The sequence below is a fragment of the Chiloscyllium plagiosum genome, unplaced genomic scaffold (assembly GCF_037043375.1).
Source record: "Chiloscyllium plagiosum isolate Xiang-an unplaced genomic scaffold, Cpla_swu_hap1 HiC_scaffold_53X, whole genome shotgun sequence".
Classification (NCBI taxonomy): Eukaryota; Metazoa; Chordata; class Chondrichthyes; order Orectolobiformes; family Hemiscylliidae; genus Chiloscyllium; species Chiloscyllium plagiosum.
In genome coordinates, this window is record NW_028270191.1 from 17,615,385 (window position 1) to 17,635,881 (window position 20,497).

At 41.6% G+C, this 20,497-nt stretch overlaps 1 protein-coding gene across 2 annotated transcripts in view; it reads left to right on the plus strand.

The window, feature by feature from the left end:
* The window catches only part of cdk2 (cyclin dependent kinase 2), a 30,098-nt gene extending 9,601 nt beyond the window's left edge, over positions 1–20,497 (plus strand). The window contains exons 3-7 of one of the 2 annotated variants that reach the window (XM_043681876.2): positions 2,524–2,644; positions 4,954–5,124; positions 6,535–6,636; positions 16,154–16,357; positions 17,132–20,497. In XM_043681876.2, coding sequence (XP_043537811.1) covers positions 2,524–2,644; positions 4,954–5,124; positions 6,535–6,636; positions 16,154–16,357; positions 17,132–17,236 — 703 coding nt within the window. In that variant the 3' untranslated portion in view covers positions 17,237–20,497. Of the gene's footprint in view, positions 1–2,523; positions 2,645–4,953; positions 5,125–6,534; positions 6,652–16,153; positions 16,358–17,131 lie in introns of both variants that reach the window. The other variant, XM_043681875.2, reaches the window with a different exon arrangement.

A 20,497-nucleotide genomic window follows, 5' to 3' on the forward strand; every position in this document is an offset into this window, starting at 1 on the left:
AATGGATCAAATCTAAGCTCTGAAGTTCTGCCAGATCCAGTCATGAATGGTAGTGGACTATTAAACAACCACAAATATCCCAATCCTCAATGATGCAAGATCCAACAAATCAGTGTAAAAGATAAGGCTGAAGCATTCATAACAATCTTCAGCCAGAAGTGGCAAGTGGATGATCCATCTCTGCTTCCTCCAGTGGTCCCCAGCATCACAGATACCAGTTTTCAGCCAATTCGGTTCACTCCACATGATATGAATAAATGGTTGCTGGCACTGGACAGTGCAAAGGCTATGAGCCCTGAAAACATTCCAATAGTTCTGAAGACTTGTGCTCCAGAACATGCTGCTCCCCTTGTCAAGCTCTTTCAGTGCAGTTTAAACACTGACTGTGTGGGCTTTCCCTAGGTATGTCTTGTACACAGATGTCAGGATAAATCCAACCTGGCCAATTACTGCCCTATCAGTGTATGCTTGGTCATCAGCAAAGTGATGGAAGGTGTCATCAACAGTGCTATCAAGCAGCGCCTGCTCAGTGACGCCCAGTTTGGGTTCCACCAGGGCCACTCAGCTCCTGACCTCATTACTGCCTTGGATCAAACGTGGACAAAAGAGCTGAATTCCATGCGTGAGATTAGAGCCCTTGACATGAAGGTCACTTTTGACTGTGGCATCAAGGAGCCCTTGCAAATTTGAAATCATTGAGTAGCAGGGAGCAAACTCTCTGGCTGGAGTCATACCTGGCACAAAGGAAGAAGGCTGTGGTTGTTGGAGGTCAGTCATCTCAGCTCCATGACATCTCTGCTGGAATTCCTCAGGATAGAGTGCTTGCCCCAAACATTTTCAGCTGCTTCCTAAATAATATTCCCTCCACCATAAGGTCAGAAGTGGGGGTGCTTGCTGATTGTGCAATGTTCAGTACCATTCATGACTCAGATACTGAAGCAGTCCATGTCCAAATGCAACAAGATTTGGACATTATCCAGGTTTGGGCTGACAAGTGGCAAGTAATATTCGCGCTACACAAATGCCAGGTAATGACCATCTCCAACAAAAGACAATCTAACCACTGCCCTATGACATTCAATGGTGTTACCATCATTGAATCCCCCACTATCAACATCCTTGGGGTTACCATTGGCCAGAAACTCAACTGGACTTGCCACATAAACACAGTGGCTACAAGAACAGTTTAGAGGTTAGGAATGCCATGGCAAGTAACTCACCTCCTGACTTCCCCAAAGCCTGTCTATCATCCAGTGACCGAGAAAGGAGGGATGGTGAGAGAGAGAGAGAGACAGAAAGACAGATTATTTCAGGTTATGACCTCCTATCAAAAGTGGTAAATGATGGACGTGGGGTGCTTGTTGGGAGATGTGGTGCTGTGGTAATGTCACTGGGCTACTAATACAGTGGCCCAGTTTAATGCTCTGAGCATATAGATTTAAATTCCATCTCACAACTGGTGGAACTGTAAGTTTTTAATTAATCAGGAATTAAACGCTAGGCTCCATAATGATGATCATAAATTGATAGGTTTTTATGAGAAAACAATTTGGTTCACTAATGCCCTTTAGATAAGGAAATCTGCCCTCCTTACCCAGTCTGACCTATGCATTAGCTCAGTGTCAACAATGTGGTTGACTTAACTGAAGTCTGAAATAGCCAAACAAGCTACTCCATTCAAAGGTATTTAAAGACAGGCAACATCCCATGGAAGAATAAAGAGAAACAATGGAAAATTTTGGACAAGAAGTAACAGACTTTAAGCAAGTACAGTGGGAGGGATAGGAGGGAAGAGTTGAAAAGGCAGCTGCTGCCTATTTTTCTTTTAAAAAATGGGAATGGCAATTAGGATCTGAAATTGTTGAACACAGTGTTGAGTCCAGAAGGTTGTAAACTGCCCAATGAGATATTGTTCCTCCAGCTTCTGTTGAGCTACAGTCACGTAGTATAGGGGTCAAGCACAGTGGGAGTGAAGCAAAGAATGAAAAAGACCAGGAACCAGAAACTCAGGGTCACGCTTTGTGAACTGAATTGAGATGCTCAGCAAAACAAATTGAAATCTGCATGTGCTCTGTCATAACTCAGACAGAGTTGCTAATCTCACCAGTTTGCAATGGTGCAGATTTTGTAAAAGGACCTGTGTAGCTAATGCAGAAACTTTTGAATCTCATCAGTCTGGGTTGAAAATGGAGAGTGTGACAAGAGACTGATCTACAAAGAATGTAGTAAATCATCTTCCTCTGAGTTATAGACTATCATTATAACAACAGCTTGCATTTATATAGCACTTGTTTAAAGTGCTCAAGTGTAAATAGAGGAAAAAATCCCACTAGTTTTGCATTTGCTGCTTGTCAATTGAATCTTTTGAAATGATTTAATCTATTGTGAGTCCTGCAAATTTCAGTATTTGTGACCATACAGTTGGTGAGAATGAGATCTTTCAAGAAGAAATTGGGAATGAAGTTGGAACCCGTGGTTGGATTACTAGTATTCCTCTTTTCCCCTCCCACCCTACTCCTTCAGGTTACTTGATGTCATTCACACGGAGAATAAACTGTATCTGGTCTTTGAGTTCCTGCACCAGGATCTGAAGAAATTCATGGACATCTCCTCAGTCAATGGGATCTCATTGCCACTCGTCAAGGTAAAATCATGTGGGTTTCATAGGGCAAAATTAAAAATGGAACGGATCCAAAGCAGGTCATCTTCTTGAGGTGGCTGGTATCTGCCCTAGTATGCGCTTTGCTGTGCAGTGACTTAATATATAAGTTTTCCAGACAACGTGGTGGCTGTATCTGTGGTGCTGATTAAACCTGTTCAATTCACAAATGCGTAGACGTTCCTTAACTTTTATAGCATTTAGAAAACTTCATATAAATGTGTTCTCCACCCTATTAAAACTGTTCCCAAAATGATATTTGGTAAATTCATTGGATTAATTCTGCAATTGATGGGAAGCTGCACTTGCACGTTTCTTATTCTAGGGGAATTACAAAGTTCCTTCACAACCAGTTTATTGCGTTTTTGAAGCTTTGTTGTGTAGGCAGACATGGCAACGACTTGCACAGTGCAAGGATCCACAAACGGCAATGAGGTAAATGACCATTTGAATCTGTTTTTGACAGTATTATTTGAGCAGGAAATGTTGGAAAAAGAGCTCTAGTTTATTTCAACGGGTATGCTAGGATCTTTTGCATCCACCTGAATGTCTCATCCAAATGACGCAAAAACAAACAGTGGATCTGGTTTTCAAAATTATTTACTAATCTGGAGAGCACAATTTTTATGTACTTTTATCAGTTCATGTGTGGTGGACAATCATCCTGTATTACAAATTGCTTGGTATTTGCAGATTTGTAAATTGAGGATCCTATTGAGTTCTGTATACTTGGATTAGACCAAGGGGAGGAACCATCCTTGGCAGAAGGTTTGACTGGAGAAAGAAAGATGGGTCAGAACACACATTGGGCATTCTACTGAGCCATCATGTCGTCCCTTTTGGTGTTTCGGAGGGGAGTATGGTGCTGCGCCTCTGCAGGAAGTGGTCCTTTACCATCCAAAGCTACCTCCAAACAGCTTGTGCGCACAATTTGTAATGTCATGCTAACCTCTCCTTTTGACAGTGGCATGTTTAACTTGGCAAATCCTTTGACTGCATGTGTGGGGAAAGCAATATTTGTTACATATAGAAGAGCAACAGATTTCATCTTTTAATGTGTGTCAATTTCTTAGGTAATGATAACCCTCACTTTCTTTAACTGGGGTTTTCAAACCAATTTTATTTTTCGTAACCTGAAGTCACCGCCTACTTTCACAGTGCCAGCTTGTGCATTTTCACAGTGTGGAGATTTTGCTCTATCCCCATGTGACTCTGGAAATGACCCCTTGTCCAGGGTGTCATTTTCTCTTGTAGGGGTGTCTGGAACCAGAGGGTATAATTGAATGGTGGAATCATTCTTGATGAGCTGAAGACCTTGTCCTGATTCTATGTGAACATTTTACACATTGTATCTCCTTAGATCCTTTTATATTGATGCTTTCCAGTGTTTTCAATGTAGCCCTGTGTCACCCACACTTTTTTAAGATGGCCCCTGCTTAAAACTGCAGGAATTATCTGCTGCTGGGCAGGCGAAGGATGACCTACTGGTCCATTGTTACTGTTGACATCATTGGATCACCAAAGCTCTGCACTCTGGTCTTTAGCATTATGTGCCTCAATTCTACATGAGTTTTATCAGTTCTTGAAAACTAGGTCTTCTCTTGAAGCAAGTGAACATGATTCTTTTCAACCTTTTGTGAGAGAGATTTCTTGTTTATTGTCCTTTATGATATTCAAACCTATATACAGCTAGGGAATGAGGTGGGGGAGTGGAATCCCAGTATTCTGCTATTTTTACAGCTGCGAATGTACACCCATGAATCTTATTGTTTAATTTTTTTTTGAACTGCAAGGCTTTCTTAATTTGCTTTTAATTTTGAGCTCAGACCCTGCAGCCATTATACACTCTAAGCTGGGAGTGTGGGGTGACCTTTAAGAGCAAAGGGTGTGGAATAGAGTGGTGTGAGCAGAAGTTTTGTTTTTTTTTTAAAGCTTGTGAGACTTGCCATTTTTACTGCTAGGACCCAACCCTCTAGGTTAAGTTATTAGTCCATGTTTGAAAAAAAATGCAAGGATTTAAAGCTGCCTGATAACTGTTCACTTGGTCAGAGTTCCTGGCACAGACTGTGAGCTGGTGACCCCACTTAGGGAAGCCCTGGTCTAAAGACCTTACTTATCACCTGAATTAGCTATATTAATGGGAGCCCCGGAGTCTCCGATGAAGTTTGCATACTAGCTACGGGGTTTTGAGCTATTCCAGTTCTATATATTATTGACTCCGATCCAGTGGTTACTGTGATCTGTGCAATTGATTATTGTGTATTGGTTAATAATTATGTGTTTCTCTTGTTCAGAGCTATCTATTCCAGCTACTGCAAGGACTTGCATTCTGCCATTCTCATCGGGTACTTCATCGTGACCTGAAACCGCAGAACCTCCTGATCAATGCAGAGGGTGCAATTAAACTAGCTGACTTTGGACTTGCAAGAGCTTTCGGAGTGCCTGTTCGCACATACACCCATGAGGTATGTCGTCCCCTTAACTGAATACAGTGATTCAAATGGACAGCAACATGTGCCAAGGTATCACGGGATGGGAATTGTTAATTTTGCTGTGTTACGACACTGGGTAAACCCCTCTGCTAATTTAAATCCGACAAAGAGAAGCTCATCTCGAGAGGCAAAGAACTATCCCAGATTTCGGTATTTAGAATAAAATTGTTAATTTTTACTTTTTAAGTCCAACAGAGAACATTAAAACCACAACTACTTACAACTCCTTTCTCTTAAACCTATCTTTTACATCCCACTCTACAATACTGGTCTGATACATTCCCTCTTAAGGTTACGGCAAATCAACTTTGGACCCAGTTGTCATCATCAGATGTCAGTCTTTCTCTGTAGATTTCTCTAGGTCGGCTTTGGGGTTCTGCTGCACAAATTTCTAATGGACAGGTACCTTTCAGAGAGCTAGTTGGCTAGCAGTCTATACTTGTTGGTGTTCTTGGCAGTTCTTGCCCAGCTGTTCAAAATGTCCAGTTTTATACCCTAAAACATCGGATCATTTCATTGGTTTGATGTCATCAAAACATTAAATTCAAATTCGATTGGATTTTGGTATTTGGCACATAATTTAAACTGGCCAAATTTGAATCTGTTTTTCTACCATGGCATGACAGCACCAGCTATTTGTGTCAACCAAATGTTACATTTTTAAACTGTTCAGCACACTCTGTGTTTTCAGTCCTTACCAGCTTCCTCTCTCTCTCTTAAAGGTAGAGCATACACCTATACCTTCATAACAGCTGCAAGTAATGTAATCATTCCCAGAAGCTGAGGAGATAGCAATGGGTGACAGGTTTTAATGGGCAACTAGAGGCTGGAGCTTCTTGCGTTTGATAGTAACTGCGACTGGGGTTGCAGCTTGTCAGTGAAACTCATTTTGCCATTCAGTGGCATAGAGTTTCATAACTGCATTTTTCTGTCCTTGATCCATTTGCTGATGGCCTTTGAACTCGTTCTGAAATTATTTTTGTTTATTTTGAGTGGCAACCAAAATAAAATAAAATGGGCCTTTTTTTAATATGGTGCAGGAGTTGAGAAGATAGGACCACTGTTCTTTGGATTGTGCTTTCCATGGATGCTGCATGACCTGCTGAGTATTTCCAGCATTAATGGCTTTTATTCCGAGGGTTAGAGCTCGGGTAAGTAGGAGAAATAGAGACCAAGGGAAAATTATTTGTCAAATTTAAATACAACAAAGTGAATTTTTATTAAAGAATGTTGATTGCCTCGATGTGGAATTCTTTGCAATTTCTCCATTGTCAGGGACTGTATTATTATTGATAAATATCACTGTTTGGACTAAAACGTCCAAAGGTCTGTTAGAGGAAGTAAGGTGGGTATGAGTTTGAAATTTTTTTTTCTTTTTTGCAGGTTGTCACATTGTGGTATCGAGCCCCTGAGATCCTCTTGGGATGTAAATATTACTCCACTGCAGTTGATATCTGGAGTCTTGGCTGCATCTTCGCAGAAATGGTAACGGATTCTAAAGTTAGTGCAGCTCTGTGTTAAGATGGTGATTAAACTGAGACATACATCAAAAACACACTCCTTTTATTAAAAAAAATCCTCTTTACATTTCTTCCTGTGTTCCTGCAACAGGCTGTTCATTCTAGGCAAGAGCTGATGGTTATTTATTGGCTTGGTTTTATAGTTTGATAACATGGAAGTGTTGAAGTGGGACTCTTGCTTCTCTTGCCTCCTCACCTATCCCACTGTTCCACTAATTCTTCCCTCCCATTTGCCAAAATGTCATAAAGCCTCAAATAAATTTTTATCTGGAGAAGAATTGGGGTGAATTTCCATTGAAATGGAGATTGGAGCATTGATCCCAAAATAAGAGGAGCAAGAAAACATTGATCCCATCGTTAATTAACACAGCCCTATGATAAATCCGGACATGGGATTTTTCTTTACATATTCATCAGTTGTTCAGTTTAGAAATGCATATTTTCTGTGGTTATGTCTTATTTACAAGACCTAAAACTTTGGACGTGTTGTAGGGAACAAAAGTCAAGAAGTGCGCAGATAGTGAAAGCTCCTTATTTTGGACACCCATGTCTTAACCATTTGAGTAGGGAATAAATTGCACAGCTGCCTTTGGCTTGATCTATGCAATAAGTGATCTTCTGAACCAGGGGTCTTTGTAGAGGTTTGAGAAACAACTTCAGGCACGTGAATCTCTACCAGTGTACCCCATATTGTGAAATAGTCCAACTCTCTGATCTCAACAGTCTCAGAAAGCTGCAAAGGTATGCAGGATATGGAAGCTGTTTTCAGGAATCCGTGTATAGGAATTGGTTGAGGTGAATCGTATAGATGAATTTAAGAGGAAGCTAGATAAATACCTGAGAACGGAAGGAGCGGAAAGATGTTTGAGAGTTGTAAATAACTCCTGAAAACACCTTAGTTTTGGCTGATTGCTAGGTAGTGTCTCCTTTTGACTCATTCGTGAGTAACCCAATAAAACACTATTCTTACTTGGACTTATTGAGAATCATACTGGATAGCAATAAAGCACACACTGACTGTGTGACTTTAATATAGAAAGTGAGATAACTATGTGGTGATGGGAGGAGGAAAAACATCTTTTCATCTGATGAATTTATGCAAGATTGCCTGGAGTGTGATGGGATACAATCATGTCTATTCAGAATCATGTTCCCAAAGGAGTATTTGATTGCTATCATTTGCACTCGGATGATCTCCACCCTCTCTCCCTACCCTAACGTCTGTGTGATCAATCTCATCAGGTTTCACCATGAGGCCATGAGAGTGGGATATGACATAGTTCATGACTTTGCTGCAATAGACTTGGGGAGGATGGGTGATAGGGAAGGCGAGAATTGAGAAGACATGTTTGAACCATTGCTGCGAATCTACAGAACCATTTCTCATAAATATTAGTTTTATCTTTTTTTTAATCTGATGAGTCACTTCAATTATCCATTTGATTTTTTAAATTATTTAACTGAAAGGCCATTGGATATTTTTCCCCTGCCGCAATTCTCTTCCACCCCCATCTTCAGTGGACAGGACAGACTGGTGAATGCTCAGGCCTTGGTCTTAAGCCCCATTAGTTTCCCGAGCACATTTTCTCCAGTGATAGTCATTGTATTTATTTTCTCTCCTCCTTTTGCTCCTTGATTATTTTAGTGTTTTGGAAATGCTATTACTGTCCTCTACTGTGAAAACTGATTTATTCATGTCCTCTGCCATTTCCTCATTCCCCATTATTATTTCCCCAGTCTCATTCCTCAGAAGCCTATGTTCACTTTGGCTTCTCTCTTCCCTTTTACTTCTTTAAAGGAGCTCTTGATGTTATAGCAAGTTTACCGTAAAAGTTTATCTTCTCCATTTTTTTTTTGTCATGTCAGTTTTTAAAACTCACAGTGCTCTGGCTTACCACTAATTTTCACCAAATTGTACGTTTTTTTTTCCTTTCAATTTGATGCGATCCTTTCACTTCCTTGGTTAACCAAGATTGGCTTATCTCTTCTGAGACTCCTTCTCACTCACTGGGGTGTATCTTCACTGTGAAGCATGAACTATTTTCTTATATATCCGTCATTGTTCCCCAACTGTCTTTGCTGCTAAAACTCCTTTTCCAGTCCACTCCAGCCAGCTCTGCCTTCATTACTTTGTAATTGCCTTTGTTTAAACTGAGTACAGTTATAGAATCATAGAGATGTACAGCATGGAAACAGACCTTTCGGTCCAACCCGTCCATGCTGACCAGATATCCCAACCCAATCTAGTCCCACCAGCCAGCACCCAGCCCATATCCCTCCAAACCCTTTCTATTCATATACCCATCCAAATGCCTCTTAAATGTTGCAATTGTACCAGCCTCCACCACTTCCTCTGGCAGCTCATTCCATACACGTACCACCCTCTGTGTGAAAAGGTTGCCCTGTAGGTCTCTTTTATATCTTTCCCCTCTCACCCTAAACACATGCCCTCTAGTTCTGGACTCCTGACCCTGGGGAAAAGACTTTGTCTATTTACCCTATCCATGCCCCTCATAATTTTGTAAACCTCTATAAGGTCACCCCTGAACCTCCGATGCTCCAGGGAAAACAGCCCCAGCCTGTTCAGCCTCTCCCTATAGCTCAGATCCTCCAACCCTGGCAACATCCTTGTAAATCTTTTCTGAACCCTTTCAAGTTTCACAACATCTTTCCGATAGGAAGGAGACCAGAATTGCATGCAATATTCCAACAGTGGCCTAAACAATGTCATGTACAGCCGCAACGTGACTTCCCAACTCCTGTACTCAATACTCTGACCAATAAAGGAAAGCATACCAAACGCCGCCTTCACTATCCTATCTACCTGTGACTACACTTTCAAGGAGCTATGAACCTGCATTCCAAGGTCTCTTTGTTCAGCAACACTCCCCAGGACCTTACCATTAAGTGTATAAGTCCTGCCAAGATTTGCTTTCCCAAAATGCAGCACCTCTGAATTAAACTAAATCTGCCACTTCTCAGCCCATTGGCCCATCTGGTCAAGATCCTGTTGTAATCTGAGGTAACCCTCTTCACTGTCCACTCCAATTTTGGTGTCATCTGCAAACTTACTAACTGTGCCTCTTATACTCGCATCCAAATAATTTATGTAAATGACAAAAAGTTATTTCCGACCCAAGTTCCTCTCTCTCAAAGTGAATGCTAAATTGTACCATGTAATGGTCACTGTTTCTTTGATCTTTTACTCTGACATTATTACACATCAGATCCAAAATAGCCTTATCCCTAATTGGATGAAATGAGGGTAGAAATTGGGGAACGCTGACCATAATGTTTCAGTCTTCCTCTGAGGAGGTGCCAGAAGACTGGGAAATTGCAACATTTCACCTTTGTGTAAGGAAACTTGTAAGGCTAATCCCAGCAATGACAGACCATTCGGTTTAACTTTGGGGAAGAACTTCTGGAAATAATTAATCGGCAAAGTAGTTACTTTGGAAAAAGGGTAGTTTGATTAGAAAGAGTCCACATGGATTTCTGAGAGGGAAATCTTGCTGATGTTTTTTTTTGAAGAAGCAACAACGACTTGCTGAGCAATGCTGTTGATGTGGTTTACATGAATTTCCAGAAGGTATTTGATACAGTGCTGCACAACAGACTTGGAAGGAAAGTTATGCATCATGGTATAGAAGGGGCAGTAGCAATTTGGATACAAAATTGGCTGAGTGATAGGAAACGGAGAGTAAGGGTTAATGGATACTTGTTAGGGCTGGAGGAAGGTTTGTAGTGCAGTTCCCCAAGGGTTGGTATTGGCATCCTTCCTTTTCCTGATCTGTACAAATGATCTGGAACTTGGTGGGCAGGGAACAATTTTAAAGTTTGCAGATGACACTAATCTTGGGAGAATTGTAAACTGTGAGGGGAACACTGTGGAATTCCAAAAGGACATTGACAAGTTGGTGGAGTGGATGGATAGGAGGCAGATGAGGTTCAATACAGAGAAATATGAGGTAATACACTTTGGTAGGAGGAGTATGGAAAGACAATATAAAATAAGCATACAATTCTGAAGGAACAGAGGGACCTGGATGCATATGTCCACAGATCATTAAAGGTAGCCGGATAGATGGAGAGAGCAATTAATAAAGCTTAGTATCCTTAGCTTTTGTGAATAGGGCAAAGAGTATGAAGGCAAGGAGGTGATGTTGAACTTAAAGACATTTGTTCGACCTCAGCTGGAGTATTGTGTACAATTAAGAACACCACATTATAGGAAAGATGTGACTGCATTGAAGAAGGTGCAGAAGTGACTTACAAGGATGGCTCTGGGAATGAGAAACTTGGTTATGAGGATACGTTGAAGAAGTTGGAATAAAACCCTAAAGACCTGCAGATGCTGTAAATCAGAAACAAAGACAGAATTGCTGGAAAAGCTCAACAGGTCTGGCAGCATCTGTGAAGAGAAATTAAAGTTAACGTTTTGGCTCTGTTGACCCTTCCTCAGAACTGATGGTAGCTAGGAAAATGTTGGTTTACATGCAGAAGATGGGAGGGAAGGGGATAAGGAATAAACGATAGGTAGGGATAGAGCCCAAAGAGAGAGAGAAGACAGTTGGACAGACAAAGGAGTGGATAACAATCTGGCTGGGAGGGTGATTGGTGTTAATGAAGACTGTTAGTGGTTAACAATAGGTAGTGTGTAACGGCAGACTGCGTGATAAGGTGTGGTGTGTGTGTGGTAGGGGGCTGGGAAATGGGAGAGTTCAGGCCCTAAAATTATTGAACTCTACAGAGTCCCGAGGGCTGCAGGGTCCCCAAGTAGAAAATAAGGTGTTTTTCTTCCAGGTTGCACTGCAGCAAGCCTGAGACAGAGATGTTGGGCAGGGAAGGGTGTGTTAAAGTGGCAGGCAACTGGAAGCTCAGGGCCATTTTTTGAGGAGCAGAACGTAGAAGCTGGTGGGCGGAAGTGCAGGAAATGGGTTGGACCCGGTTGAGGGCCCTGTTGACAAAGGTGCTGGGGAATCCTCTGTTGAGGAAGAACATGGACGTTTCAGAAGGAGCCTCCGCTCTCACCCCCTCTCTTCCTTCCCGCAATAGCGATAGGGTTCCCATGTCCTTACCTCCCATTCCACCACATCCGCATCCAGAGGATCATCAGCCACCACCAGACACGCACATTTACCTCCCATCCCTTGTCCACCTCCCGTGGGGACAGTTCCCTCTGGGACACCCTGGTCCACTCTTCCTTCACTCTCAGCATCCCCTCCCCACAGCCCTACGACACCTCCTCTGCAACTGTCGAAAGTGTAAACCTGCCCATTTACCTCCTCCCTCCTCAGTATCCAAGGACCCAAAGATACCTTCCAGGTGAAGCAGCACTTTACCTGTAGTTCACACAATCTAGTCTACTGCATTCGCTGCATACAATGTGGTCTCCTCTACATTGGGGAAACGAAGCATAGACTGGATGACCGCTTCACAGAACATCTACGTTCTGTCCTGCAAAAAAAACCCTGAGCTTCCAGTTGCCTGCCACTTTAACACACCACCCTGTTCTTTGGCCACTATCTCTGTCTCAGGCTTGCTCCAGTGTTCTGGTGAAGCTCAGCACAAGATGGAAGAACAACACTTCAATTTTCTGCTTGAGGACTCTGCAGCCCTCTAGATTCAATATTGAGTTCAATACTTTTAGGGCTGAACTCCCCTGTGTCCTAGCCCCCTACCCCACACACTTGGCCTTGTTTTCACATAGACTGCCATTACACACTACCTATTGTTAGCCACTTACAGCCTCCATTAACAGCTAATCACTCTCCTAGCCAGATTGTTCCCTACTCTTTTGTCTGTCCAATTGTTCTTCTCTCTCCCTTTGGGCTCTGTCCCCAACTTCTGTTTACTCCTTATCCCCTCCCCCACCCTATCTTTTGCATGTAAACTGACTGTAGGTCGGTTAGCTCAGATGATTAGAGCGTGGTGCTAATAACGCCAAGGTCATGGGTTCAATCCCCACACTGTCCAAGCATAGTGTTGAGGTTTGCCAATGAGCGATGCTTGCAGTGTTTGGGTGGGTCATTATTTTTTGGGGCAGCATGGCGGCTCAGTGGTTAGCATTGTTGCCTCGCAGTGCCAGGGACCTGGGTTCAATTCCAGTCTCTGGTTACTGTCTGCGTGGAGTTTGCACATTCTTCCCATGTCTGCGTCGTTTTCCTCCAGGTATTCCGGTTTCCTCCCACAGTCCAAAGATGTGCAGGTTAGGTGAGTTGGCCATGGGAAATTGTCCCATAGTGATAGATGCATTAGTAGGGATTGGGGGAATGGATCTGGGTGGGTTACTCTTTGGAGGGTCAGTATGGACTTGTTGGGCTGAAGGGCCTGTTTCTGGACTGTGGGGAATTTAATTTAAATTTTCCTAGCTGTCAACAACTCTGAGGAAGGGTTACCAGACCCGAAACGTTAACTCTGATTTCTCTTCACAGATGCTGCCAGACCTGCTGAGCTTTTCCAGCAACTTCTATTGAAGAAGTTGGAACTGTTCTCCTTTGAGAGAAGAAGGCTGGACAGGAGGTTTAAAAGAGGTTTTCAAAATCACAAGTGGACTGGATAGAGTGGATGAGGAGAAACTGATGCCATCTGTATTGATGCATTTTTTTCAAAGCCCTTCAGCTCTCTTTAAAGAAAATTACATTGCATCTACAGCACAGAAATGGATCATTTCGCCCAGTATGTCTGTGCTGGTACTTGCATACTATATGAGCTGCCTCCCACCTTGTTTATTTTAACCTGACCAACATGAGTTCCTATTCCTTTCTGTATCATGTAGTTTCTCCTTAAATACATCTATAGTGTTTGTCTCCACCACTCCATGTGGTAGCAAGTTCTGCTCTGAGTAAAGAAGTTTCTCCTTGGATTTCTTTTGTGACTCTTCGGGGCGGCACTGTGGCTCAGTGGTTAGCACTGCTACCTCACAGCGCCAGGGACCCGGGTTTGATTCCAGCCTCGGGTGATTGTCTGTGTGGAGTTTGCACATTCTCCCCGTGTCTGCGTGGGTTTCCTCCGAGTGCTCCAGTTTCCTCCCATAATCCAAAGATGTGCCGGTCAGGTGAATTGGCCATGCTAAATTGCCCATTGTGTTAGGTGCATTAGTCAGAGGGAAATGGGTCTGGGTGGGTGACTTCAGAGGGTCGGTGTGGACTTGTTGGGCCGAAGGGCTTGTTTCCACACTGTAGGGAACCTAATCTAATCTATTTATGACTCTCCGTTTTAGGCTGAACACGACTACCACATGGAGTCTTCTGGTTTATGAGGAGAAGGCAGGAGAAATGTTTCTCGCTCCCAATCAGCCATGATCAAATGGTGGAGCATTCGGGCTAAATGGCCTAATTCTGCTCTTATGTCTTATGGAGTAGTGGAGGCAAAGATGCATTTCAGGAGACACACTGCATGTGTGAACCAAGACAGCAAGCATTGGAAGGCTGTTTAGTTGCAGGGCACATATGCAACTTTGTCCTCCTTGACACTCACATTTTTCTCCTTCCAGTCACTAGACAATCACGAGGAGCAAGTTTCAATCTGATTCTACTTTTCTGAACCAAGGGACACAGGCCAATGATGGCTTCAAAAATCCTTCATGTTTATGTTTATAGATCACCATCTCCACCTTAAATTATGCATGAATAAAACTACCTGAAAGGAACAGCACGACTGAAAGAACCAATCTATTCAAAAATCAGACAATATATTACACACCTGAGAAGACAGGTAATAATTGGGATAGATTTTTCCTTTGCCCTATTCATGGGCAAAGAAAGATCTGCACACAGTTCACTCTAGAGCACACTAGTATGACCCCACCCAGTGACTCAAGTCTTGCTATAAAAATCCTTGCTTCATGCAATTGAAGTGATCACTTTGCCTTTGCCTTCCAAAACTTGCTGTCTTGGCTCACACATGAAAAATGGTCACTTGAGCGAGGCAGTGAAGAATGCCTCGTGTTTGTAGAGCGTGTGCCCAGTAAGAAAACACATGCCTGCTCAAGAATTATGCCTAACCCTGTACTACCACAGAGGACACTTCTGCACCCTCAGGGAGCAAGGGGAAATTTAGGTTGAGGACTGTTCTTTGTGACAGTGTTCATTGTGCAAGGAATAGATTAAACAGAGCTCCTCTGAATTCTGCTTTCAAATAGCTGCATTGTTTAAATGTGGTGTATGATTCCAGTGTGCTGGGCTAATGATGTAATGAAACTTGCTGACCCACTCCCCTTAGGATAGAAATTTTTGCCCTCCATTCTACACATACTTTTGCCTTTTTGTTGGATAATATGCCCACTGTGTTTTGTGGAATCACAAGCAGTCTGGTGAAGCAGTAGTTGTATGTTTCACACTGAGGTTCTTGAAGGGTCGGACTGGGGAAGAAAGGGTACATTGTTAATTAAATATTCAAAGCAGTTGAGCTCAAGCTGTAACCATTGCATAACCAGATTACTGTGCATATTTGCAGTGAATCTATATTTCTTTTATCTGCAAGCTGTATGTATTATGTAGATCATGTAATCAAACCTTAATTTGCCAGGAGAACAAAAGTACATTGCTGGGACCATGGCTATGTCAGACTTGCTAACCTTTCCACATCAGTATCTGGATTTTATCACCCATTGATAAAACCAAAACAAGTGTAAAAGTATATTTATTCGTTGCTTTTACTCATTTTTTTAAAACAAAAGCCCGAATAATGAAACTTTCATTTTGAAAGTGGACATTGATTCCTGTGTTTGTAGATGGCAGGTTCCGCAGCCAAGAAAGCAAATACAGTTTTTTAAAAAAAGAACTGCAGTGTTGGAAATCAGAAACAAAAACCGAAATTTCAGGAAAAACTCAGCAGACCAGGCAGCATCTGTGGAGAGAAAACAGAGTTAACTTTTCAGGTCCAGTGGCATTTCTTCAGAACTGTTCCCAACTGTTCACTGGACTCAAAACATTAATGCTGCTTTGTCTCCACTGATGCTACCAAAGCAAATATAGTACCTTCAGTCTGTATAAGTTAATTTTCTGCTTTTTGTTAGTTTGCTTCTGTTGATTCATTAGGTAAAATTGTTGGTGTACAAACCACTGAGGCTGTACCTACAATTTTCCAATCTATCTTGATTGTATTGATATTTGCTAGACATCAGGGTAGCGGGAGGAACATGACAATGTGATTAACCTTTGTCTCCCTGCTCCTGTCTTCTGCTGGGACATATGCAGTGTGGGCAGGGGCAAGCTGTGTTTTTAATGCTCTGCCAACACTGCTGTCTCAGCATGTGCATATGGTCACTGGTGACAAACCAGGGAGTAGCTGGTCTTGGAACTTCAGAACTAGAGGAACAGCAGTGGAATCTTGGGTTCCAAACTATTTGATGCTTCAGATATGGACTGGATACTTGCATGTGAAAACTCAAAAGAGCACAGGTACTCTTAGTTGAGAGTGCATAGGGTGTTTTACTGCAGCAATATTGCCAATTCTGGTTTTGGTTTTGTTTGTCTTAGGTCACGAGGAGAGCCCTATTTCCTGGAGACTCTGAGATTGATCAGCTGTTTCGCATTTTCCGAACACTTGGAACACCAGATGAATCGGTCTGGCCAGGAGTAACCTCCATGCCTGATTACAAGCCTACATTCCCAAGGTGGATTCAGCAGGATCTTGGTAAAGTGGTGCCCCCTCTCGATGAGGTTGGCAGAGACCTGTTAGCGGTGAGTCATGAGATACGAGTACAAGCGGCATGTCATGTAAAGACTTCAAGTAGTCACTTACCCGCATTGATCTGATGATCAGTCTGTGGAATTCCATCCAGGATCCTGGGAAAGTGAGAAAATTTGAGAGGGGAATTTCAATCATCTATACCTGTGGATTAATTTGAAATGAAGAGGTCAGAGTCCTAGGTTCGCTGTGTTTACACTTTGGCTTTGAAACCAGAGCAACCTCAGAACCAATGGATATTTTTTGTCCTGCTTAAATAACAGTGTCCACAAGTTGTGAAAATCTGGACTTGATAACAGGCAGAGAGGGAAAGAAAAACAGTTTATCATTGATATAAGCTGGTAGCTTCTTTAAAAACCTGACATAGACTCTACTTGTGCCCTCTTGAGTATCTCTGATTTTAACCTCTCCACCATGGTTAGCCATGCCTTCAGCTGCTACAGCCCAAAACTCTGGAATTTTCTGTCTAAATCTCGCTGCCTTACACTTAGATGCTCTTGAAAATCTACCTCTTGGACCGAGTTTTTCACCATTTGATCTTGTTTTTTCTTATGTGACTCGATGGCAAATTTTGTTTTCTAATGGTTTTATGAAGCATTGTGGAGCTTTTTATTACTTTAAACCCACTATGTAAATAAAAAGTTGTGGTTGTTCATTCTACTACAAATCAGTGCTTCACTATTCTTTAAATCTCTCTGATCTTTCCCTTGCTTTTTAAAAGTTGTTGCTGAATTTTAACTGACCAATTTGATCCCTCTTTCTTGCAGCAAATGCTTCAGTATGATCCAAGCAAGCGGATCTCAGCAAAGAGTGCCCTGTCTCACCCTTTCTTCCAAGATGTGACCACACCCATCCCTCAACTTCGAGCTTAAAATCCAGCTGATCTGGAAATCCTGAAATGTCATTTGGAAGGAACTGATGAGGCAGCGTCTGTTCATATTGTCATCCAGTCTTTATTCCCAGAAGTACCAAAGATCCATGTATTGGTAATTCACATCTCCAGCAGAGCTTTTTATTTAACAAGTTCCATATGATTTTTGCAAACATTTAAAATTTAACTTTTTTATCAAAGTATTTTTCATAATCCTTGGAAAAATGGGTGGTCTCCAGTTGGCTTTTCTCGTGAGACCATCCTTCCAATTTATCATGTCAACATAATTGGCTACACAAAGAGTCACAATAACTACATTTGTGCTTTATTTTTAATTCCTACAGTAAGCTCTGATTGTCATCACTCATCCAGAACAGCATTAACGAAGCCCTGGTGAGATTCTTTCATCTGAATGAAAATTACATTTGCATTAAAAGGTCCCAGTGACTCAGATGCAAATCTCCAACTCTGAGCCATACAAACCAGGAGGTCCTAGTTTTGATTCACAGTACCGACTGATTTCATCTAAAGTTAAGATAGAGGTGACTGAGTTAGGCCCCCCTCTCCCCCCTCCCTGCCCAAATTCCTGTATAGTGAACCTTGTTGGCAGTATGGATAGGTGATGACGTAGATGTGACACTACCTGCAGTTGGATGGTCAGGTAGCACTTATTGTCCAGTCTGGCATGTGAAAAATGGCCTTTTAGACAAGGTAGCAGAAATGCCCTGATTGAGTTCAAAGTGAGAGTTGATTTTGGAGAGCAGAAGAGAAAATTTTAAAAGTATGGGATAAATTGCTCTGCATCCATTCTAATGTTGAGTTATGAAGGACTCTGGTGCTGGATTAGTGAATCTCAGCCAGTGAGGACTGTCCACTCGCCAGTGACACTCTGTTAGGAAGGGAGAAAGACAAATTGAGTCTTTATTCTTAGTTGGTATCCAGCAGTCTGTTCCAGAAAATGTGTTTTTGCAGATTTCTGGTGAACACAGGGTGAACATGGATTGGAAGAGAATTGGGGAGAAACTGGTCAAAAGGGAAATAAAGATTATTAGAGAAAGAGTCAATTATACTTTGTTGTAACAGTATAATTAGATTAATTGAGCATTTTGCTGAGTAGGTTTATTTTCTAGTTGCAGTAGATAGATTCTTGTAGCTTTTCGGAAAGTCACTTCAGGTGAATGCATGATAATGAAGTCAGCCGAAAAACTCAATGTTGAGATTTTTTTGTCTCTTCTCATAAGAAGCAGCCATGCACTTGGATGCTGATGGTTACGAGATAGCCTGTGCTGTACTATAGATCTTGACATCAATCCAACCCATCTGATCCTGTTATCCTTGGTCACAACTGCAGTTGACATAAATATGGATCTACTAGTATTGAACAATACTGGAAGGAAAGCACCAAAAAACAAGGAGGAGATTGAGCTGCACAAAAGAAAATGCACAAGCTAATGCTTAGAAACTGAAATTGTATGAAATCTTTGGAGCAAGTAATTTTTAAATTGAGGTTGCCTCCATCTCAGTTGAGTCCACAATTCCCCAAAATTTGAGTTGGAACTGCGCAGGTTTGGATTAGTGGATACTGTCACTTTAAGACAATATAGCAATGTGCATTTTTGAACAATTCCTTTGTTTTAATCTGTTATGCATAATTCTAAATTTGAATCTGCGAAGGGATTATTTTTACGATGTTTTGAGAGTGGATATAAGTATTGTTACCTACATAAGCTCATCTGAACTCTTATTGGAGTTTAACCAATGCTTGTCCTATCTGAATGCAATACAACCATCCTGATACTCTGGGCTTGTATTGTGGCCAACTTACTCTGCATTAGTAGAAGGTTAAGTACTGTGAGATTACCTGGCCAGCGGGATCAGCATTTCTTGCAACATAAACATGTCAAGCAATTATAAGTCTGGCTTTTGCTTTGTTTTGGTGTTTCAAATTATCTCATGGACTGCATACTTTGCGCCTGATGGTCAACAAAACTGAATCGGGTTCTCCCTAAGCAAGTCAAATCCAGCAGGTAATTGAGTAATCCAGTGAAGAAACTGTGCTGCCACTTGGTCTAAATCACCAGGCACCTTTTTTTTGTGATATCTTAAGAATGCACTAAATGCTTCCAATGAGCAGGAATTGTAGTAACATGATTGTTCATGTAGTCTTACAATGTCTATCATTTGGGCAAGTCTGGGATGTAGCAATACTAACTTAACTACTGTTCATCACAGACTTTCATCCTTCCCACTTGTGCACCCCTGAACAAAAATAGAATGAGAAAATTGAACCAAATATGCAAAATGGTTAAATCTTTATGGCCCTTTCAGTGACTAAGTAATGGTGTGCATGTGAAAACTGCAACACAGAGGAGAAAAATCCCTGATTCAATCCCTAGCCTGCACTGAGTTACATGGAGGTGCAACAATGAACCAAGATATCCCTTGGCTAGAAAAGAGATTACTTCAGTAAACTGTCGTCTCTTCCATTGATAAAATCTTCCCAAGCTATTCATTTGCTCTAGGCACTCCCCTACCTCACACTGTAGTAACTAAATTAATTTCAGACTATAGATTGATATTACAAAAAGCAGAAAAGTGATGAATAATTGAAATTACATTCATATTTGCAAACTTAAAAATTCCATGCACATTAAAATTGAGCCTATGAACTGTTTGCTTTTAATGTAGAGATATTTCAAATATTGCATTCATTGCTGCGTGTTTCTGTGATTTTTGCCTTTTGGGAGATCAACTATGGTTGCACTGGTGGCTTTATCTGACCAACTTTGCCAAAATAACAGGCTTGGTTACTGCTTTGATACTGTCATAAAATTTTGGGTGTGAAGATGAGTGCTGTTTAGTCTTTTTTTAACTATTCATGGGATTTGCATTTGCCCTGTTTTAACTCTTGTATAGAAAATTAAAAATATTTTGTTGACTGAATTGTCTGTGTTGAAAGATTGAAAATTGGATCCAAGACAGTGGATGAGCATTTTTTTCCTGAGAGCCAACAAGAGAGGAGGGGGTTTGAGTCACCTTTTCTTGTACTTAAAGCTACATGTTTCTTGCCATGTTTGTAATTTGGGCTTCAGTGACCATTGTAAACTGGATACTCCTATCTGGAAATGTCTTCAAGCATGTCACTTCCTTCAGCTAAACTACTAGGCGACATGTCTTGAGCACTGTAGGGCCTTGCCAATCAATATCATTTTAATACTTTGTAATTCACAATTACCAGAATAAAGACCTTGTGACTTCTTAA